This window comes from Rhinopithecus roxellana, chromosome 8 (assembly GCF_007565055.1).
Source record: "Rhinopithecus roxellana isolate Shanxi Qingling chromosome 8, ASM756505v1, whole genome shotgun sequence".
NCBI classification, from domain to species: Eukaryota; Metazoa; Chordata; class Mammalia; order Primates; family Cercopithecidae; genus Rhinopithecus; species Rhinopithecus roxellana.
This window is the reverse complement of record NC_044556.1, coordinates 77,367,216-77,385,592: the sequence shown is the minus strand read 5'-3', so window position 1 is coordinate 77,385,592 and position 18,377 is coordinate 77,367,216. Positions and strand designations below refer to the sequence as shown.

Genomic DNA, 18,377 nt, shown 5'->3' with positions numbered 1-18,377 from the left:
TGGGAGGCTGGCTAGGATTCCCAGGGATCCTGCTGCCACCATCCCTCTTTCCCTGCTATCTGATGGCTTCCCGTCTGTGCACTGTTGGCTTTCAGAAGAGAAGCAGCTTCTCACAAAGAAACAGAGGACTCTCCTACCCCCAGGGCTGGCAGGGCAGAGAGAGCTGATGAAACTGGCTTGGGTAGAGTTCCAGTGGTTACAGATGAGACCTTGGGGACAGGTAGTCCTCAGTCGCCAAACGCTTACGCAGGGTGTGCCGTAGCTATTAGGGGAGATGTCTAGGTGGGGAGATGTCTAGGTGGGGAGATGGCTAGGTGGGGAGATGGCTAGGTGGGGAGATGGCTAGGTGGGGAGATGGCTAGGTGGGGAGATGTCTAGGCGGAGTCTCCTTTCCACGCTTCCTTCCGGATATCAGAACGGTCCCGGGAACACTGCGGTTCCCGCCTGGTCCACGGGGTGGCGCGCGGGTGACACAGCTGGGCTCCTGGGGCCAGAGAGGAAACGCCGAGTCAGGAGACGCTGACTCCTGGCGGTTCCTCAGCACGGATGCTCAGCTTTTCGCAATTCCTAACCGCCTCCACCTCTGCCGCGACAGGTCGGCGTGGTGGTGACGTTCCTGGTGCTGCTTATTTTCTCCTACAACGTCGTCTTCCTGTTCGTGGGGACGGCAAGTCTGGGCCTGTTTCTCAGCAGCACCTTCCCCAGCATGCTGGCCTACACCGAGGACTCGCTGCAGTACAAAGGTGAGGGCCGGGCCCGAGCCAAGAGGCGCGCTCTAGCTGCGCGCTGCCGCCTCGCTCTGCGCCCTCTGTGTGCTCTTCTAGGCCAGCACCATCTCCCAGCGAGAACGCTGCCCTAGCTCCCTGGAGAAATGAATGCCCCGCTCCTGACTGGCGGGAGCAGGCTCACAACGGGGGTCATTCTGACCCGCTGGGCTCCCTCCATTCAAAATGATCCCCGTAATGGTAGGATTGCAAGTCACAGAGAGCAGTTAAGCTTCTTTTTCTATCTGCTTTGTGCCCATTGTAACGTCTGCTGACCTGCAGCTGACATTTTGTGCGATATGCATGTGCTGGAAGTGCCAAGTTCAAAGAGAAGCAAAGATGCACAGGAGAAGTTATGGCATAGGAAAGGCATTTTGTAACCTAATTTTCAGTAACAGTACGTGCCTGCCTCGTGGCTGTGGTGGATGTTGTTAAAAACATAGAGGATTAGAACACTGACTGCACATCTGGTTTCAGGAGTGACACGGCCTCTTTGATGTCAGAAATCTCGAATTCTCTCTACTAATCTCCCTCCCCTTTCCCTAGCCTCCCAAGTGCCTATAGCAAAGATCTCTTTTTTAATGAGTTAATTAAAAATAATTATGTTTTGAACATCACCAGAGACGCACCAGAGGCTGGAAAACCTTAAATTGCTTAAGATGAGCAATTTCTGGCCGGGCGCGGTGACTCACGCCTGTAATTCCAGCACTTTGGGAGGCCAAGGCGTGCGGATCACCAGGTCAGGAGATCGAGACCATCCTGGCTAACACGGTGAAACCCCGTCTCTACTAAAAATACAAAAAAATTAGCCGGGCGTGGTGGTGGGTGCCTGCAGTTCCAGCTACTTCGGAGGCTGAGGCAGGAGAATGGTGTGAACCCGGGAGGCGGAGGTTGCAGTGAGCTGAGACTGCCACTGCAGTCCAGCCTGGGCGACAGAGCGAGACTCTGTCTCAAAAAAAAAATAAAAAAATAAAAAAATGATGAGCGATTTCTTTAGAGAGGAGTGGGGGAAGTTGGTGTACAGGGAGAGTCAGGGCAGTTAGAGCTGCACCCAGCTGTCATCCACAGCCTGGATCCTTGAAATCGAAGGATAAGCCCCAGATAATTTTAGCACGTAACATCACCATCAGTCGTTAGGAATAAAATCTTTTCTATGATAAAGCTGCACACTTTTTGTTTTGTTTTCAAAATGGAATTTTTTTCTTATTATATAAGTCGTATGTGCTCACTGCAAAAACCTCAAACAACAGAAGCATAGTTTAAAGCAGTAAGTGAAAGTAACTGAAAATAACCCTCTTAGCAGTTCATTTCCTCCCAGATCCCTTCTGAGCTTGTGAGACCATTCTCTGCGCTGTTTAATTTGTAGTTTAGAAGATAATTCCTGTGAGAGAGTGAATTAGAGATTCAAGTGCATCTGAGTTTCTTTGGCTTCTGGCTCCTCTGAGTGGGGGTACTATACATCATCTGAGAAACACCCCCAAATCAGGGCACACCTGGTATAAATTCCATTGCATCATGACTCTGAAGAGATCCTGGCCATGGTGAAAACTGAGGGCAGAAAATGCATGAGCCAGTCATCATCCAGGCAGCCCATCACTCACCCATCTTTCTGCTACTCAGGACATCATGCTGGGCCCTACGGGACATGGCCAAGGAAACACAGCCTCTCCCTGCCGCTTGTCCTAACAACAGGACAGCCACGCACCCAGCTCCCACGGGCGAGGGCCCAGGAGCCCTCAGACTCCTCCCTCGCCCATCAGTCTCCAAACCTCAAGGGAATAAATGAAGTAATGAAATAAGGTAGCTATCACATGTCACACAGCATAACTCAAGAGTTTTAGGTGATCAACAAATGTTAGAGCTTAATAATGATAAATGAGGCTGGGTGCGGTGGCTCACACCTGTAATCCCAGCACTTTGGGAGGCTGAGGCATGTGGGTCACTTGAAGTCAGGAATTTGGGACCAGCCTGGCCAACATGGTGAAACCCCATCTCTACTAAAAATACAAATATTAGTTAGGTGTGGTGGCGGGCACCTGTAATCCCAGCTACTTGGGAGGCTGAGGCAGGAGAATCGCTTGAACCCGGGAAGCGGAGGTTGCAGTGAGCTGAGATTGCACTCCAGCCTGGATGACAGAGCAAGATTCCGTCTCAAAAAAAAAAAAAAAAAAAAGTGATATTGATTGATTCTGCCTGCAAATAATCACTCAAATCCATTCTCTTCATTTCTTACTGTCCCTGCCTAATTTAAGGTCTTTATCTTCATTGACCTGCTTGGACTAGTTAATGGTACCCAGCTTTTTCCAAGTTCTAATCACCTCCATCCCTTCTTTGATGGGTCTTGACTTGTCTCCTTGTCTTCATTCTTGCCTCCATCTAACCCAGCTGGCTGAACGTTAAAATCACCTGGAGCTCTGGTACCAAAACCCAGTGACTGGGCCTTACCTCTGAGTCTGATGCAACTGGCCCGGAGCTGCTGGGTGATTCTAATGTGCAGCCAGAGGTGAGGACCATGTACTAAGCCACCCTCCACACGGTAAAACAGGGCTGCGCTTACTTCAGCAGCACATGTACTAAACTTGGACCAACACAGAGATGATTAGCATGGTCCCTGTTCAAGGATGATATGCAAATATGTGACGTGTACCCCAAAAAACCCAGAAAACAGCTGATCACAACCTCCAGATCTACCTATGGAGCGTCTTTCTCTCCAACCTTCTCTCTCCCTGCTTCCCCTCAAAGCCTGCATCCTAGCCACGAATTACACGCTATTCCCTGACAGCACAAAAACTGTTCGTACCTGCCTGCTTTGGCACGTGGTGAACCCTCTGCCTGGAACGTCCTCCCCGCTCCATCTCGCCCCTTCATCTGCCTGCTCTTCCTTCCAGATCCAACTCCAGGAAGCATCCCCTCCAGGAAGCTCCTCTGATCCCCACTGGAAAGGTGTGCCTCCCCTTTGTGCCCTTTGACGTTGCCCCTGTCTCTCATGTTTGACCCATCTCAAGACTTTTGTACCCGTGTTATCTGCTTCTTCTCCTAGACAACATGAGCCCAGCAAGGGACAAGGGTAAGAGCATGGGCTGTGCAGGCAACAGCACACCTGGCAGTCCTGCCTCCAGAGTTACTAGCTTTACGACCTTGTGCAGTTTCACTTCCTTCCCCTCTCTGAGCCTCAGTTTTCTCATCTGTAAAATAAGGATGCAAATACCTGCCTTTTATGATTGTTTTGTGAATCAGAAAAAATGTAAAGCTTTTGACTTAGCATCAAAGCTGGCTCACAGGCACTCAGTGTCTTGTTAACTCTTAGTATTCACCTGAGCATCCTCAGTGGTTAGCACAGAACCCAGTGGTCCTCAGTTTCTTAAACAAATGAGTGGAACAGACAGTTGGGTGCTACTGGAATTCAGGGAAGGGAGTGAGGGGGCAGTGCTGATTTAAATAAAAGTAGCTTCATAGAGGGGATGGGATGTGAGCTGGCCCAGAATCTAGAAAAGCAGAGAGGAAAATGGAAAGGCATTCCTGGGCAGGGTGGGGCAGTGAACAGAATTGAGAGCAAAGGCACAGAGACAAGTCTGAACATAAGTGAGACTGAACGAGCTAGAAGGAACATGAAGTCCAGAGTAGACAATGATGACAACCATTTCATTAAAAAAAAAAAAAGTAGCATCTACTATGTGTTAGCTGCTGTGCTACTAACAAGCACTGGTTGATGCCAGTGATCTATATGACAAGGCATGGCCATCCTCTCCTGGACTTCCAGCCTTGTGGGGAGGGCTGGCTGGTCAACACAGTGTGGTGAGAGCAGGTGCAGGGTGATAGCACAGCACAGAGAAGCAACCCATCCAGGCTTGGGGACCAGGGAGGAACATTACTGATGGAAGTCAAAACTAGGACCTAAAAGATGAATGGGAACCAGCTGGCCAACATGATGGAACCCCATCTCTACTAAAAATACAAAACTTAGCCAGGTATGCTGGTGCATGCCTATAATCCCAGCTTCTTGGGAGGCTAAGGCACTAGACTCCAGCCTGGGTGACAGAGCAAGACTCTGTCTCAAAAAAAAAAAAAGGTGAATGATAATTTACCAGAAAAGAGGAGGAGGAGGAATATTCAGTGGGGAGTAAAGGTGTGTGTTGGACTGGAGGTGAGAGTATGGGGGTTGCAGGGGCAGAGAGAAGCCTGAGCCGTCAGCAGGGGCAGAGTCTAAAGGGCCCTGCAACCACATGAAAGCCCTTGGCCTTCATCCTGAAGGCAGTGCTGAAGGGCTTGGGCAGAGAGTTGGGCTGGTTTTGAGTTGACTGTGTGCCAGTCCTATGCCGGGCTCTTGGCATGTCTTACATCAGAGTTACCCACACAGTAACTCTGTGAAGGATGTGTGAAGCCCATCTTACCGAGAAGGAAACCAAGGCCTAGAGAAGTTAGAGAACTTGTTTAAGGTCACATGGATAGTAGGTGATAACCTGGGCTTGGAACCCAAGTCTGACTCTGAAGCTTGGGCTCTGAAGGTCTGCGCCATGCTGCCAGACTCATCAAAGCGTATGGCTGGTCAGTGCAATGCCAGGACAACGAAGACACTAGTCTGCCTGCACCAGAGGGCTAGTCTCAGGATATCAAGAAATTTTTCTAGAAAGGTAGGTAGCAGTCAGAATGGGAATGGTGCTGAATGCCAGGGCTAAGCAAGATGGGATTTACCCTGAGATAGTGATGAGCAATTGAAGGTTTCAGAGCAAGGAAGGGACAAGATGACAGTAAGACCTCGGCATTCCCAAAGCAAAGTTACAGGCTCACGTCTGAGAAATCCAAGGTAGTCCTTTCCACCATGCCATCTTCCAGAGGTTTCCCAGAAGCAACCTAAGTTTGCTTTTTTTTCCCCTTTTTTGACAGGGTCTCACTCTGTCACCCAGGCTGGAGTGCAGTGGTGCGATCATGGCTCACTGCAGCCTCCAACTCATGGGCTCAAGGGATCCTCCCCCCATAGCCTCCCAAGTAGCTGGGACTACAGGTGCACACCACCATTCCTGGCTAATTTTTTAAAATTTTACTTTTTGTAGAGACCAAGTCTTGTGATGTTGCTCAGACTGGCCTTGAACTCCTGGCCTCAAAAAATCCTCTCACTTCTGACTCCTAAAGTGCTGGGATGTGCCTCCCAAAATGCATACGCCACTGCGCCTGGCCAACAACCTGGATTGTAACACTGACTTCTGTCTCCTTAACTTGCCTTTACCAAACCAAACCTTCTCTTTTTGTTAGGCTGTGCAACCACAGTGCTGGTGACAGGGGCAGGAGTTGGCGAGATGGTGCTGCAGATGCTGGTTGGTTCGGTATGTGGGGACCTTTAAGGGCGAGGGGAGCATTTGGGGAGCACTCCTCTGACAGTGAGAAGATGCAAATAGCTGCCTTCTGAACTCAAACTGTCCCTTTCCTGAGTCTCCTGCAAAGCCAGCAGGGCCACCTGTGCCGGTGTTACCTGTTTCCGTTTCCAAGCCAGCCCTGAGAGCTGAGTCTCCATATGTGGGATCTGGAGATGTGAACGGATGCATGGAAAAGTCCAAAGCAAACACAAGCCATGTCTGGGAGCGGGTCCAGAGGGGGCCCGTGGGAATGCTATTTAGCTCTCAGAGCCTGAGATGGGTTGGAACTGCAGTCAGAGTTCTTTTTCCATCCCTTTGGAACCCACCACTCCCTACCCCACCTCTCACAGCCCCTGGCTGCACTGCAGAGGGCCCAGCTTCCTGCCCAACTCTGGCCCTGACCGACAGGGCCAACTCTTCCAGTTCTCTTCAGATCTACCCATGTTTCATTTATTCACCAGGATAAAAAAAAATAAAACCTAACATCTACTTTTTATTGAATACTATAATGTAGATATTATTCCCCTTTTTACAACAGAGGATACGGAAACTCAGATGAATTTAGCAACTTGCCCGAGGTGAATCATACTTCCAGTAACTGACAGAGAGGACCTCACATCTAGATCTTTCAGCCTCCAAAATCTCCCTCATCATGACTCAATTCTCCTTTCCTCCTCTTTTGCTCTGCTGGAGGGAAAGAGCTACATCTCACCATACCCACCTCATTGAAATGACATGATGTCTGGGACTTGCTTTAGTGTAACCTAGTGCAGAAAAGAAGCACAAGGCCACAGAGGAAACTGGTGCTGACGGCTGAAGTTGAGTGATGGGTTCGTTGGAGCTCCATATACTACTTTAACATGTTTTAAATTCTCATATTAAAAGATTAAAACAATATATATCCTTTGCAAAGTTCTGGTTAGGGCTTATGGGTATAGAAGTACCTAGTATGACTGGAATTTCAGTGATGATAGAGATTGTCAGAAGGTTCCAGACCACAGAGCTGCAAGGGACTGCAGGGGGTCACCAGGTCCAGCCCCTGCCTTTGAGCAAGACTTCTGCCTTCTCCAGACACATCAACTTGAAACAAGGCCAAGGTCTCCCTCCTCCCTGTGATTCCATCTCTTAGTGTGACGGGCCTCAACTTGACTGAAAAACCAGCCAAGGATGGAGAAGGCTGCTTCCTCCAATACACCTTCCACATGAAGTTTTAATGGTCTGTCTCTTTGTGTTTTCCCCTTTGGCAGATATTCCAGGCTCAGGGCAGCTATAGTTTCCTGGTCTGTGGCGTGATCTTTGGTTGCCTGGCTTTTACCTTCTATATCTTGCTCCTGTTTTTCCACAGGATGCACCCTGGACTCCCATCAGGTAAGGAAAGAATCTGTTTCTACACAAGAGGAGGAAAACAGAGCGGGGGTTGGGGTGGGGGTTGGGGGAAACGGGGGACATGCTATGGATCTTAACGTGCCAGAAACGCTGCTCTGTTCCAAGTAAAATGCAAGGAAATGTTTATTTTTCTACAGCTTCCTTTTCCCCCCTTCCTGCTTTCCATACGATTGTCTGCGCTGGACTCTTAAGATAGGCGAGAGCTGGGTCAGCTGACTCATGGTTTCTCCATTAGCAGAGGGGCATGGATTGTGAACTTGGCTTCCTGCATCCCACCATACCACGGAACCATGAGCCAAGAATCTCTTTCCAGCCTGTTCAGGGCACTGAAAGGCAGAGCCTGACTCCTTGGCTGGAACTCAGCCCAACGGCCTAATTGGCCATCTCTTTGCAGTTCAGGATTTTGATTCTAGTCCAAATCTTTTTTTCAAAAAAAAGTCCTTCAGGCCAAGTAGCAAAGAAAGCCTCCTTCAGGGCAGAGACACCTCCTAAGAATAGTCTCCCTTCTAGAGACCCCAGGCAGGGGGAGTCCCAAAGCTATTTTCATAACCCTGAGCCCTTACCTGCCCTTTTGCCCACTGCTTTCAAAGTGCCCAGGGACTGCATCAGCTGTGTGCAAAGCCAGTTCTTAAGAGAAGGTGCCCAGGCAGAGACTTTGTCCTCTCTATAAAAAGCAAAATAATCACGAAAAGACTAAAGGAACAGGCATCCACCATCTGCTCTCAGTGGGTTAACATATTCATCCTCTAAACACTCAGTACCAAGGCCCAGAAGGAAAGGTGGCCCCCAAAGCAGCACTAACTAGAGCCTCACTTCTGAGACAGCAGTACTGGTTCCCACAGTGCAGAGTTTCATTGAAGACCTACATTCAATTAATATTTACTGAATATTAAATGAATAACACTTAATGGGTTCCTTATTCATGGGAGACAGACACATTCCCCAAGCCCTAGACAGTAGTTTCAGGAAACTGCCTCCACCAACTGTTCGCCAGAACTAGGGGGTCTGACTTTTCACTTTGCTCCCTCTAGAGCCACAGAATGGCAGAGTAACAAACAGACTGGGTGAGCTCTCAGAATGAATCATTGCTGCATCTCATCAGAGCTGCTGAAACAGGCTACCTGTTTGTTTTGTTTTTCTTTTGTAGTTCCTACCCAAGACAGATCAATTGCAATGGAAAACTCTGAGTGCTACCAGAGGTAAAACTGGGTGAAGGAGGCAAGAGAAGACTTTCAGCCTCTTGATCACCAGCACGACCATACTGTTTCAGAAAGCTGGGTGGTGGTGGAGGCGCTCTCAATGACCGTTAGTCTTCTCCACTAAAGCTTGGTTGGGTAAAGGAAATTAAATTGGGTCCTGGTACCTGGTCAAAATCATTAGAAATTTACCTGGCTTCTTTCTCAAGTTACCTTCTTCCCTGGTTCAGACTGTTGGTAAGAGCTGTCCAGATACCCAGATGGGAAGGAAGGAGACAGCTGCGTGCTTCACTCCATTTGTCACTTCATGCATGGACCATACTCTGGGTTTGAGATCATTCTTCATTGAAGTTTGTAAAAATAGGTTGAAATTGTAAAGCTCCACGATCATTGCTATATGTAGATATATTTCAATTTAAGCAAAACAAGCTGCAAGTTATTCCCCGGCATGCTCAAAGGATTTTTGTGCTTTTCACTTAATAGTCCAAAGTCCCTTAAATTCCTGCTGCAGACATCAATAGCTTATCTATATTCTCAGACACCAAAAGAAGTTGAATCTTGCTCTCTTTGGTATACTAATGTAGTGGTATGCTAAGCTAGCTCATACCAGCTTAGAAAAGCTGATTGTAAAATTTTCATGTTGACAGCTGGTTATTAAATGCAGCCATTATTAAAAATCAAATCATACAAACATAATTAAATCAATTAATTTAAAACAAAGGTAATAAATATTCAAAGCGTATCACTTCCTAATTTTATCTTGCTGCTCTTGAGGTAATTTCTGTCCATGGTACCTGTGTGGTGGAATTACTATGCACGATGGTGTGCTACTGTGCACCTTGTCCAACCCCACTCTTGGTGATAGCATGTTGGTAGCTTGCAGTCAGCCAGGTGGGAGTGTTAGCATGGACACTGGCAAAAGCTACAGATCCCGGAGAGCCAGTGTTTAAACATTTACCAGCATACCACTGCTAGTAATCAAGGCTAACTGGTCCAGAAATTGCCCAGGAGAAGGAGATGGATGTTCCATTTTCCTCTATTGATACTGACTAGCATATAAAAGATATAGAAACAGCACTAAGAATTTCTGAAAATACCTAATGAAAATGTTACATTTTTTTTGTTTTTTTTTTGAGACGGAGTCTCACTCTGTCGCCCAGGCTGGAATGCAGTGGCGTGATCTCGGCTCACTGCAACCTCCGCCTCCCAGTTTTAAGCGATTCTCCTGCCTCAGTCTCCTGAGTAGCTGGGACTACAGGCGCATGCCACCACACACAGCTAATTTTTTGTATTTTTAGTAGAGACGGGGTTTTGCCGTGTTAGCCAGGATGGTCTCTATCTCCTGACCTCATGATCTGCCCGCCTCAGCCTCCCAAAGTGCTGGAATTACAGGCGTGAGCCACTGCACCCGGTCAAAAATACTACATCTTTTATAGGGGGAAAAAAACTCTTTATACCGTGGCAAGGCCTTTTCTTTCACAAAAAGCTGGGCGTACTGAACAATTCAAGCTGTGCAGTAGTAGACTGAAAACCGAATTTGTTCAGGAGTTACAGCTTCTGTCCAGAGCAAATCCTGTAGTGATACAAGGAGAATGTAAACTTGCCAGCTTTAGACAGGGATCAGTCCTGAGACTGTTGGCAGGAGCAAATGGCTGTTAGAGTAACTGTAAAATGGTTTTGCCTGCACTTTCTCTATGTATATACAAATGTACATGTATAAATATAAAAATTAAGTGATCATGGTTCTTGGTAACCTGTCCCAAGTGCTGTAATTCACATGCCTGACACTAAAAGGTTCTTCCTGGTCCAGTCAGCCAGCTGTGACCAACAGCAGCACAGCTGAGTGCTGAGAATCTGGCTGGAAAAAGAAATGTGGCTCAAGCACTAGCTCACTTTCTAGCTGTGTGGCCCTGGGCAGGTTACTGAGGCTCTTCCAACCTCACTTTTCACATGTAAAATGGCATTTCTAAAAGTACCTACCCTACCTCAATGGAATTCTGAAAAAATTAAGCGAATTTGTATAAAGCACTCACAATATGCCTGACACAGAAACTGCTTAATAAATGTTAGTAATTTTTAAAACCTCTTCAAAAGCAGCTTAGAAATTATTCATGTTTGGTACATATTTATTGCAAGTCAAGCAGATCCAACTTTTTTGAAAGCTGGTGGTCTAGGAGTATAGTTTTAATTATGTTTGTAAATACTCAAAAGTATTAGATGCCAGTCTAATTTAAATGCAGTCTGACTGTAGCGAGTGACTGACCTGGGCAATGAAAAAGCAGTTGTATTTTTCTTGCGGTTTTTCAAGAAAATATCCTTTTTATACAGACTTAGGAAGAAGAATCAATGGCTATATTGAAGTTGATTGTGACTAATTTGTTAATACAGAAAAGAACATTAAAACAAATCTAAGAGTACCTTTCCTAAAATAAAACATTTCAACTTATTAAGTGTGTTATCCATTACGAAGAACAATTGATCCTCTTGTATAAACTCAGAAACAAATGGACTGATGTTCCCAGAGACAGGTCTCTCTCATACTAAAAGTTAATATGCCTTATATTTTAGAAGAAAGAAAACTGTCTCACAAGGGAAACTGATTTAAAAAAAAAAAATTAAAAGAAGAACCTCTCATAGCAAGGCTGAGTGCCACTATTCCCTATTACATAAAATCAGAATAAGGAAAAGGCAGATTGATTCTTACACCACACACTTCTCAATCAGTTACACAAGTAGGACATTCTTTCTCAACTTCCTTTCAGGAATTTGGACATTTCAGAATCCTGTGGAATCACCCTGTTCCCAGATTTCCCTCTGCTACTTGTGTATGGAAATCTAACCCATCAGGCACATCTGATTCACTAAAAGAAGACACAGTGACATAGAGTTCTTTTAGAGTGAATTTCATTTATTCAGTCAAAAAGGATTTGTTAAGCACCTGCTATGTTCGACGCACTAATCTACGTACAGACATACAGTGGTGACTGAGACAGAAGTCCCTGCCTCACAGGGACTATACCACAGGTGAAGACATACAGACAGCAAACAAATACTATATGTAACATGCCACAAGGTGAGGGGTAATGTAGCACCACAAAGAAACATACAGCAGGGAAGGGGGGCAGGAATAGGGAATGTCAAGAGATGCTCTGGGGCCAGGCTCAGTGGCTCACACCTGTAATCCCAACACTTTGGGAGGCTGCGGCGGGCGGATCACCTGAGATCAGGAGTTCAAGACCAGCCTAGCAAACATGGCAAAACCCTGTCTCTACTAAAAATGCAAAATTTAGCTGGGCGTGGTGGCGCACACCTGTAGTCTGTAATCCCAGCTACTGGGGAGGCTGAAGTGGGAGAATTACTTGAACCCGGGAGGTGGAGGTTACAGTGAGCTGAGATGGTGCCACTGCACTCCAGCCTGGGCGACAGGGTGAGGCTCTGTCTCAAAAAAAAAAAAAAAAAAAAAAAAAAGAGAGATGCTCTGGAAGGCGTTTCTAAGGAGGTCCTATTTGTGTAGAAAACTAAATGATATGTAAGACCAAGCTATCCAAGTATGTGAAAACATCCTATCAGGCAGGGGACACAGCAAGTACAAGAGCCTTAGGCTGGAATATGCTTATGGTACTGGAGGAACAGCAAGTAGGCTGGTATGGCTCAACTGCAGTGAGGAAGACACACACAGAACGAGTGGGAGTGGTTGCTACAGGCCAGATCATATAAGCCATGGTATGTGTAGAGGTTTTTTTGTGATATAAGACGACTGGGAGAGTTCTGAGCAGGCAAATGACACGATCTGATTTACATATGTGAAGTATCACTGGTTGCTATGGAAAAGAGACTGGGGCAAGCATGGAACTGGGAAGACCACCTGAGTACCACTGCAATAGACTGAAGAAATAATGGTGGCTTGGAAATGTACATAGCAACGGAAGTGGTGAAAGTGACTGGATTCAAGCAATATTTTGAAGGTGAAACTGACAGAATTTGCTGATGGATTGGGTGTAGGGTGAGAAAGATAAGAATCAAGGATGAGCCAGGCACGGTGGCTCATGCCTGTAATCCCAGCACTTTGGGAGGCCGGATCAGATGGATCACCTCAGGTCAGGAGTTCAAGACCAGCCTGGCTAACATGGCAAAACCCTGTCTCTACTAAAAACACAAAAATTAGCCGAGTGTGGTGGCAGGCGCCTGTAATCCCAACTACTTGGGAGGCTGAGGCGGGAGAATTGGTTTAACCTGGGAGGCAGAGGTTGCAGTGAGGTGAGATCACGCCATTGCACACCAGCATGGGTGACAAGAGTGAAACTCTGTCTCAAACAAACAAAAAAAGAATCAAGGATGACCTGAAGGAATCTGACCTAAGTAACTGGATACATGATGAAGCCATTTAACTCTGGAAGGCCATGGGGAGACATTCAGAGTTCTATTTTGGACATGATCATCTAATGATACAATCTTGGATGTCAAGAAGGCTGTTAGATATAGAAGTCTAGAGTTTAAAAGAGAAGTCAAGGCTGAAGATATAAATTTTGTGGTCACATTGCCCAGGTTGCAATGGCGCGATCTTGGCTCACTGCAACTTCCGCCTCCTGGGTTCAAGCGATTCTCCTGTCTTAGCCTCCCAAGTAGCTGGGATTACAGGCATGCACCACCATGCCCAGCTAATTCTGTATTTTTAGTAGAGACAGGGTTTCACCTGTTGGTCAGGCTAGTCTCCAACTCCTGACCTCCAGTGATCTGCCCGCCTCAGCCTCCCAAAGTGCTGGGATTACAGGCATGAGCCACTGTGTCCGGCCCACTCCTGTTTCATTTAATAAAATGAAGTCATTTTCATTGACTCCCTGCAGTTACAGGATGTCCTCCAGTAAGTACAGTGTTTTGTAGCAACAATGTAAAATCATATAACTGTTACTTATTATCTCCTACCTGATAATGCCAACCCCGGGAAATTACCCAATATTAGGGTATTAGTTTGTCATTAACTGCACCTATGAAACACAGAAAGTGCTTGCAAAACAGGTAGGCTTCTCGAAAGAAGTGTCAACAGTCAGAAAGGTTAGAAAACGGTGGTGACTTAAACAGGCTTTTTTTTGGAGATGGAGTCTCGCTCTGTCGCCCAGGCTGGAGTGCAGTGGCACAATCTCGGCTCACTGCAAGCTCCGCCTCCTGGGTTCACGCTATTCTCCTGCCTCAGCCTCCCGAGTAGCTGGGACTCCAGGCACCCACAACCACGCCCGGCTAATTTTTTGTATTTTTAGTAGAGACGGGGTTTCGCCGTGTTAGCCAGGATGGTTTCGATCTCCTGAACTTGTGATCCACCTGCCTTGGCCTCCCAAAGGGCTGGGATTACAGGCGTGAGCCACCGTGCACAGCCTAAACAGGCTTTTTAACTGAAGGACTTGGCACTCTTTATATTTTGAAATCCCTTTTGAACTTTCGTGAAGAACCCATTTCCCAAACTAATTTTGCCTCATGGGGCTACCGTCGCAGGTGATACTCTGAGAGCAGTGTGTTAGGAGCATGCAGCACTCCTCACTATGCTCCACATGCTGACTGACCCATCAACCAAAGTGACATTTCACCCATTTCACCAGGGTAGTGAACTGCCCCCTTTGCCCCAGAACAATCTGTCACTCCATCCTCCTGTGATTTTCATTTAGAGATATGAAACAGCTCTCTCTGCCGTCAGTTTGCCACCTATAAACCCCACTTTCGGGCTGGGTGCGGTGGCTCATGCCTGTAATCCCAGCATTTTGGGAGGCCGAAGCGGACAGATCACCTGAGGTCAGGAGTTTGAGACCAGCCTGACCAACATAGTGAAACCTCATCTCTACTAAAAATACAAAATTAGCTGGGTGTGGTGGCACATGCCTGTAATCCCAGCTGCTCAGGAGGCTGAGGCAGGAGAATCGCTTGAACCCAGGAGGCGGAGGTTGCGGCAAGCCGAGATCGCGTCACTGCACTCCAGCCTGGGCAACAAGAGCAAAACTCCGTCTCAAAACAAAACAACCCACTTTCCCTTATGTGTATTATTTTGACCCAATTCTGAAAAAGCCTAATTTCATTTGCTAAGTGAAGTGTAAATTGCTTTTTACAAGGGCTAGATAAAAGCCTCTAATTTTATTTATTTATTTATTTATTTTTTTTTGAGATAGGGTCTTGCTCTGTCACCCGTGCTGGAGTGCAGTGGTGTGATCTCAACTCACTGTAACCTCTGCCTCCCAGATTCAAGTGATTCTTCTGCTTCAGCTTCTCAAATAGCTGGGACTATAGGCACACCCCACCACGTCCAGCTAATTTTGGGAGGTAAATTTTTAGTAGAAATGGGGTTTCACCATGTTGTCCAGGCTGGTCTCAAACTCCTGACCTCAGGTGATCCACCCGCCTTGGCCTCCCAAAGTGCTGGGATTACAGGTGTGAGCCACTGCACCCAGCTGATTAAATTTTTGAAAACTCTTTTTGAATGTAAACAAAATTTTCAAGTAAAATAAGAGATTTCACATAGTGAGTATTTTTTCTAGCCACTCAGTTCTCTCTTAATTCCTTTTATGTCAACAATCATTTTACAATCTCCCCTGTTCACCACCTATCTGAATCCAGACTTTAAATATTTTAATGCAGATACATATCAAATTGTTGAAGGCCAGATTTTAATGATAACCACTGGGAAAACAACTCTTTCCTGACCTACAGTTAGCATGGATGAAAATGTAATACAGAGACTGTAAAGAGACCACTTCAATGAATGTGAGAGAAGGGAAATAAATAATCAATTCAGAAAATCATTTTGTTAAAAATATTTATTTAAAAAAATACAATTGCTGTCCATATCTAGTTGCACATATATCTATTAACATATCTGTATACTTTTAGACTTGTAGTAAATTTGCTACAGTGCTTTTGTAAAGCCAGCTTGCATTATACAAAGCAAATTCCTCTGTCAGTTCTTACATAAAATAGATTTTAAAAAATGTATATCTTTCCTAAAAGATGCATAATATCACCATTATAGAATTTAACAAAATTTTTGCATAAAACCTGGGAAGTGATAGAAAAAATGATCACCTGATTGGTCAGAGCAACCCCTTACTATGTCTGGAGATGCACTGAGTATCAACTACACATTTATTTTTCAAGCAGCATATTATTATAAAGCCCTCCAAGTGCTTTCGCATCCTTTTGCTCACCTCTCTACACTCTCTATAAAGTTTCTCTGCCGCATACAGATAGAATTCAAGACTCTAGCTACAATCATCCTAATCAATCTTAGAGCAGTATCTCTTTTGTTTTCCAACAGGTAAGTCAGACTGCTTAGCTAGGTGATACGGCAGCTTCCCTACAGCTGTTTCATCAACTAATATGAATTTTAACAAATGTTAGCAGTGACCATTTTAATTGCTTTTTTAGGAAAAAGAAAAAAAAAGGTGCTTCTAATACTCTGAAGGTGCTTTTTAGGTCTCCCTAATGTAAATTATGCTGAAATTAACTAAGATAAGCTATTAATAACACTTTAACAGTTATCCATTCCTTTGGGTAGGTATGCACTTACATTATATGTAAGTATCTCTACAAAGTGTTAGATACTGGATATGATATAGATTTCAATAAAACAAGGGAAAAATAATGAAGTAATTGTCTTCTCAGTTGAGCTGACAGGTTTGAAGAAAGCACTCTTGACATGTTCTTACTACCACATATCCCAAACTAAGACATACACATAAAATAACACATCTGTCCTGTGTTAACACTGATGGAGACACACTGCAATAGTCCCGTGGCAGACATATGCTTTTCTTCTGAATTACAGACTGGCGGAATGAAAATTAAGAGTTTATTATTAAATATCTTTTAATTTTTAAGTGATGTCCATACTTGATGGTTCACAAACTGCCACTGCCACCGTGGTTAAATCACTGGGTGTATGAAATTTAAAATAATCTAACCTAGAGTTATTTCCCATTAATCAAACTCATCCCTAATTGTCTCTTAGGAAGGTCTTCTTAAAAGAAGATCGAGTAGGGCTCATGAAAAATTACTGGTTTATTCTTCAAAATGAAAAGTTACATACCCTTATTTTTTAGCCAATTTGATTATTTGATAAAGCAAGGGCATAATTCTAAGAAACTAATTTTAATCAAAAATTTTTACTTGCCTCAAACTAAAGCTAACCGGTAGCAAAATGACTGGACTGAATTCATATTTAATCTTCCCTGCCCACAAAGATAAATTAAAATGCTCAAAGGCAAAAGTAAAGAAATATAATTGTGATTAGAAAAGATCCAGGGCCAAAACAAATAAATAGGACTCAACGAATAAAAAATCAATTGCATTCATTTCTTTTCTATCTTTACATATATGCATCTGTTAATTTCACTAATACTGAACAGGGAAGTTCATAAAAATGCTACTCTACCACATAAACAATAAATGTAAGCAATGAATGTACATACAAAGGCCACTGGTTAATACTGCCCCAAGAAACAAAACAATGAAATATCTTAGGATTGTGTCCCCTACACAATAGACAATAAGCAACAATGACCAAACGGAAAAGAAACTTAAAATTGGATACTTTAAAAATTTAAGTGTAATCTATCAATTGCAAATTATTTTTAAAAATCGTTAATTTCTACAAAGCACAATATTAAAAGCTTGCAAATTATTTTAAAATATCCTAGCCAAAAGGGCATACCTTAGAGAGCCCAGAGGAACAGCTCATTAGGTAACCCATTTATCCCTTCTAAAAACACCCTATAAATTCCAGAAAACATAAACAAGAAATAAACCTTACTTCCCTGACCCTCAATATCCTTAAGTTGAAATTAAACAAAAATAATTAAGTGCTTCCAGTTATTAAAAATCAAACAGTGCTAATATTGGTGCCCAAGAAAGTGCCAAGTGATTAACACCAATATATGGCATTCCCACCCCTGAACTTTAGGCATTATTGAATGATTCCATTGGCTAGAACTCTGGGCTAGCCACAGGAAACCCCCACCTCCTCCCTGATCCCATCCAGAAGACACCAGGCCTGTGTGAGCATGACTCACAATCCTTGGAAGGGAAAACAACCAGAAGGAGCCTTTATGAGATGGGAAACAAGGCAAAGTTGAGAAGATCATTCAGCCCAAGACACTCTACTCAGAGGTTTTGGCTAATACTAATGACATACAGTTTAAAAGGATAAATTAGGCCACAATGCCAGCATTCCTCCACTACTGTATTCAATCCATGGTCGAATCTCTGTACTTTAGAAATACTGCTTCCAGTATAAACCTCCTCTTTGAGAAACTTATAACACAAACTAATAAAGATTTTACACAAAAGCAAACATAAATGTAGAAATTTTAAGAAAGAACATCCTTATTTGCTCAATAATACATGAACCTAAGAGAACAGTTGACGATGACTTTGTTTAGAGTATGTCACATGTAAGCAATGTATTTCTAAAATGTTGGCAAGCAATTCGTCTTTAAGGCCTACTGAAATGTGCAAAGCATTAATCTTTTAAAAAGTGGCAACTGCAAAGTGCAGCAAAATTTTTTTTAAGTTTTAGTATAAAATAGACTAGGAGCCATCAATGTGTGTTCCCTCTGAAAACAGATTTACACACACACACACATTCAGTCAACACATCAGTATATACGCATACACACACATTTACTAGGACAATAAATCAGAAT

General features: G+C 44.5%; 1 protein-coding gene and 1 non-coding gene across 2 annotated transcripts in view; both read left to right on the top strand.

Moving 5' to 3' along the window:
- Positions 1 to 11,143, top strand: part of MFSD4A (major facilitator superfamily domain containing 4A) — a 33,942-nt gene extending 22,799 nt beyond the window's left edge. Inside the window, exons 7-10 of the mRNA XM_010362471.2 lie at positions 596 to 743; positions 6,015 to 6,085; positions 7,363 to 7,483; positions 8,649 to 11,143. Of these exons, the coding sequence (XP_010360773.2) occupies positions 596 to 743; positions 6,015 to 6,085; positions 7,363 to 7,483; positions 8,649 to 8,704 (396 nt within the window). The 3' untranslated portion in view covers positions 8,705 to 11,143. The remainder of the gene's footprint in view (positions 1 to 595; positions 744 to 6,014; positions 6,086 to 7,362; positions 7,484 to 8,648) is intronic.
- Positions 3,314 to 3,420, top strand: LOC115899375. Its single transcript, XR_004059098.1, has one exon. It is a non-coding gene; the product is annotated as a U6 spliceosomal RNA (small nuclear RNA).
- Positions 11,144 to 18,377: the final 7,234 nt, after the last annotated feature.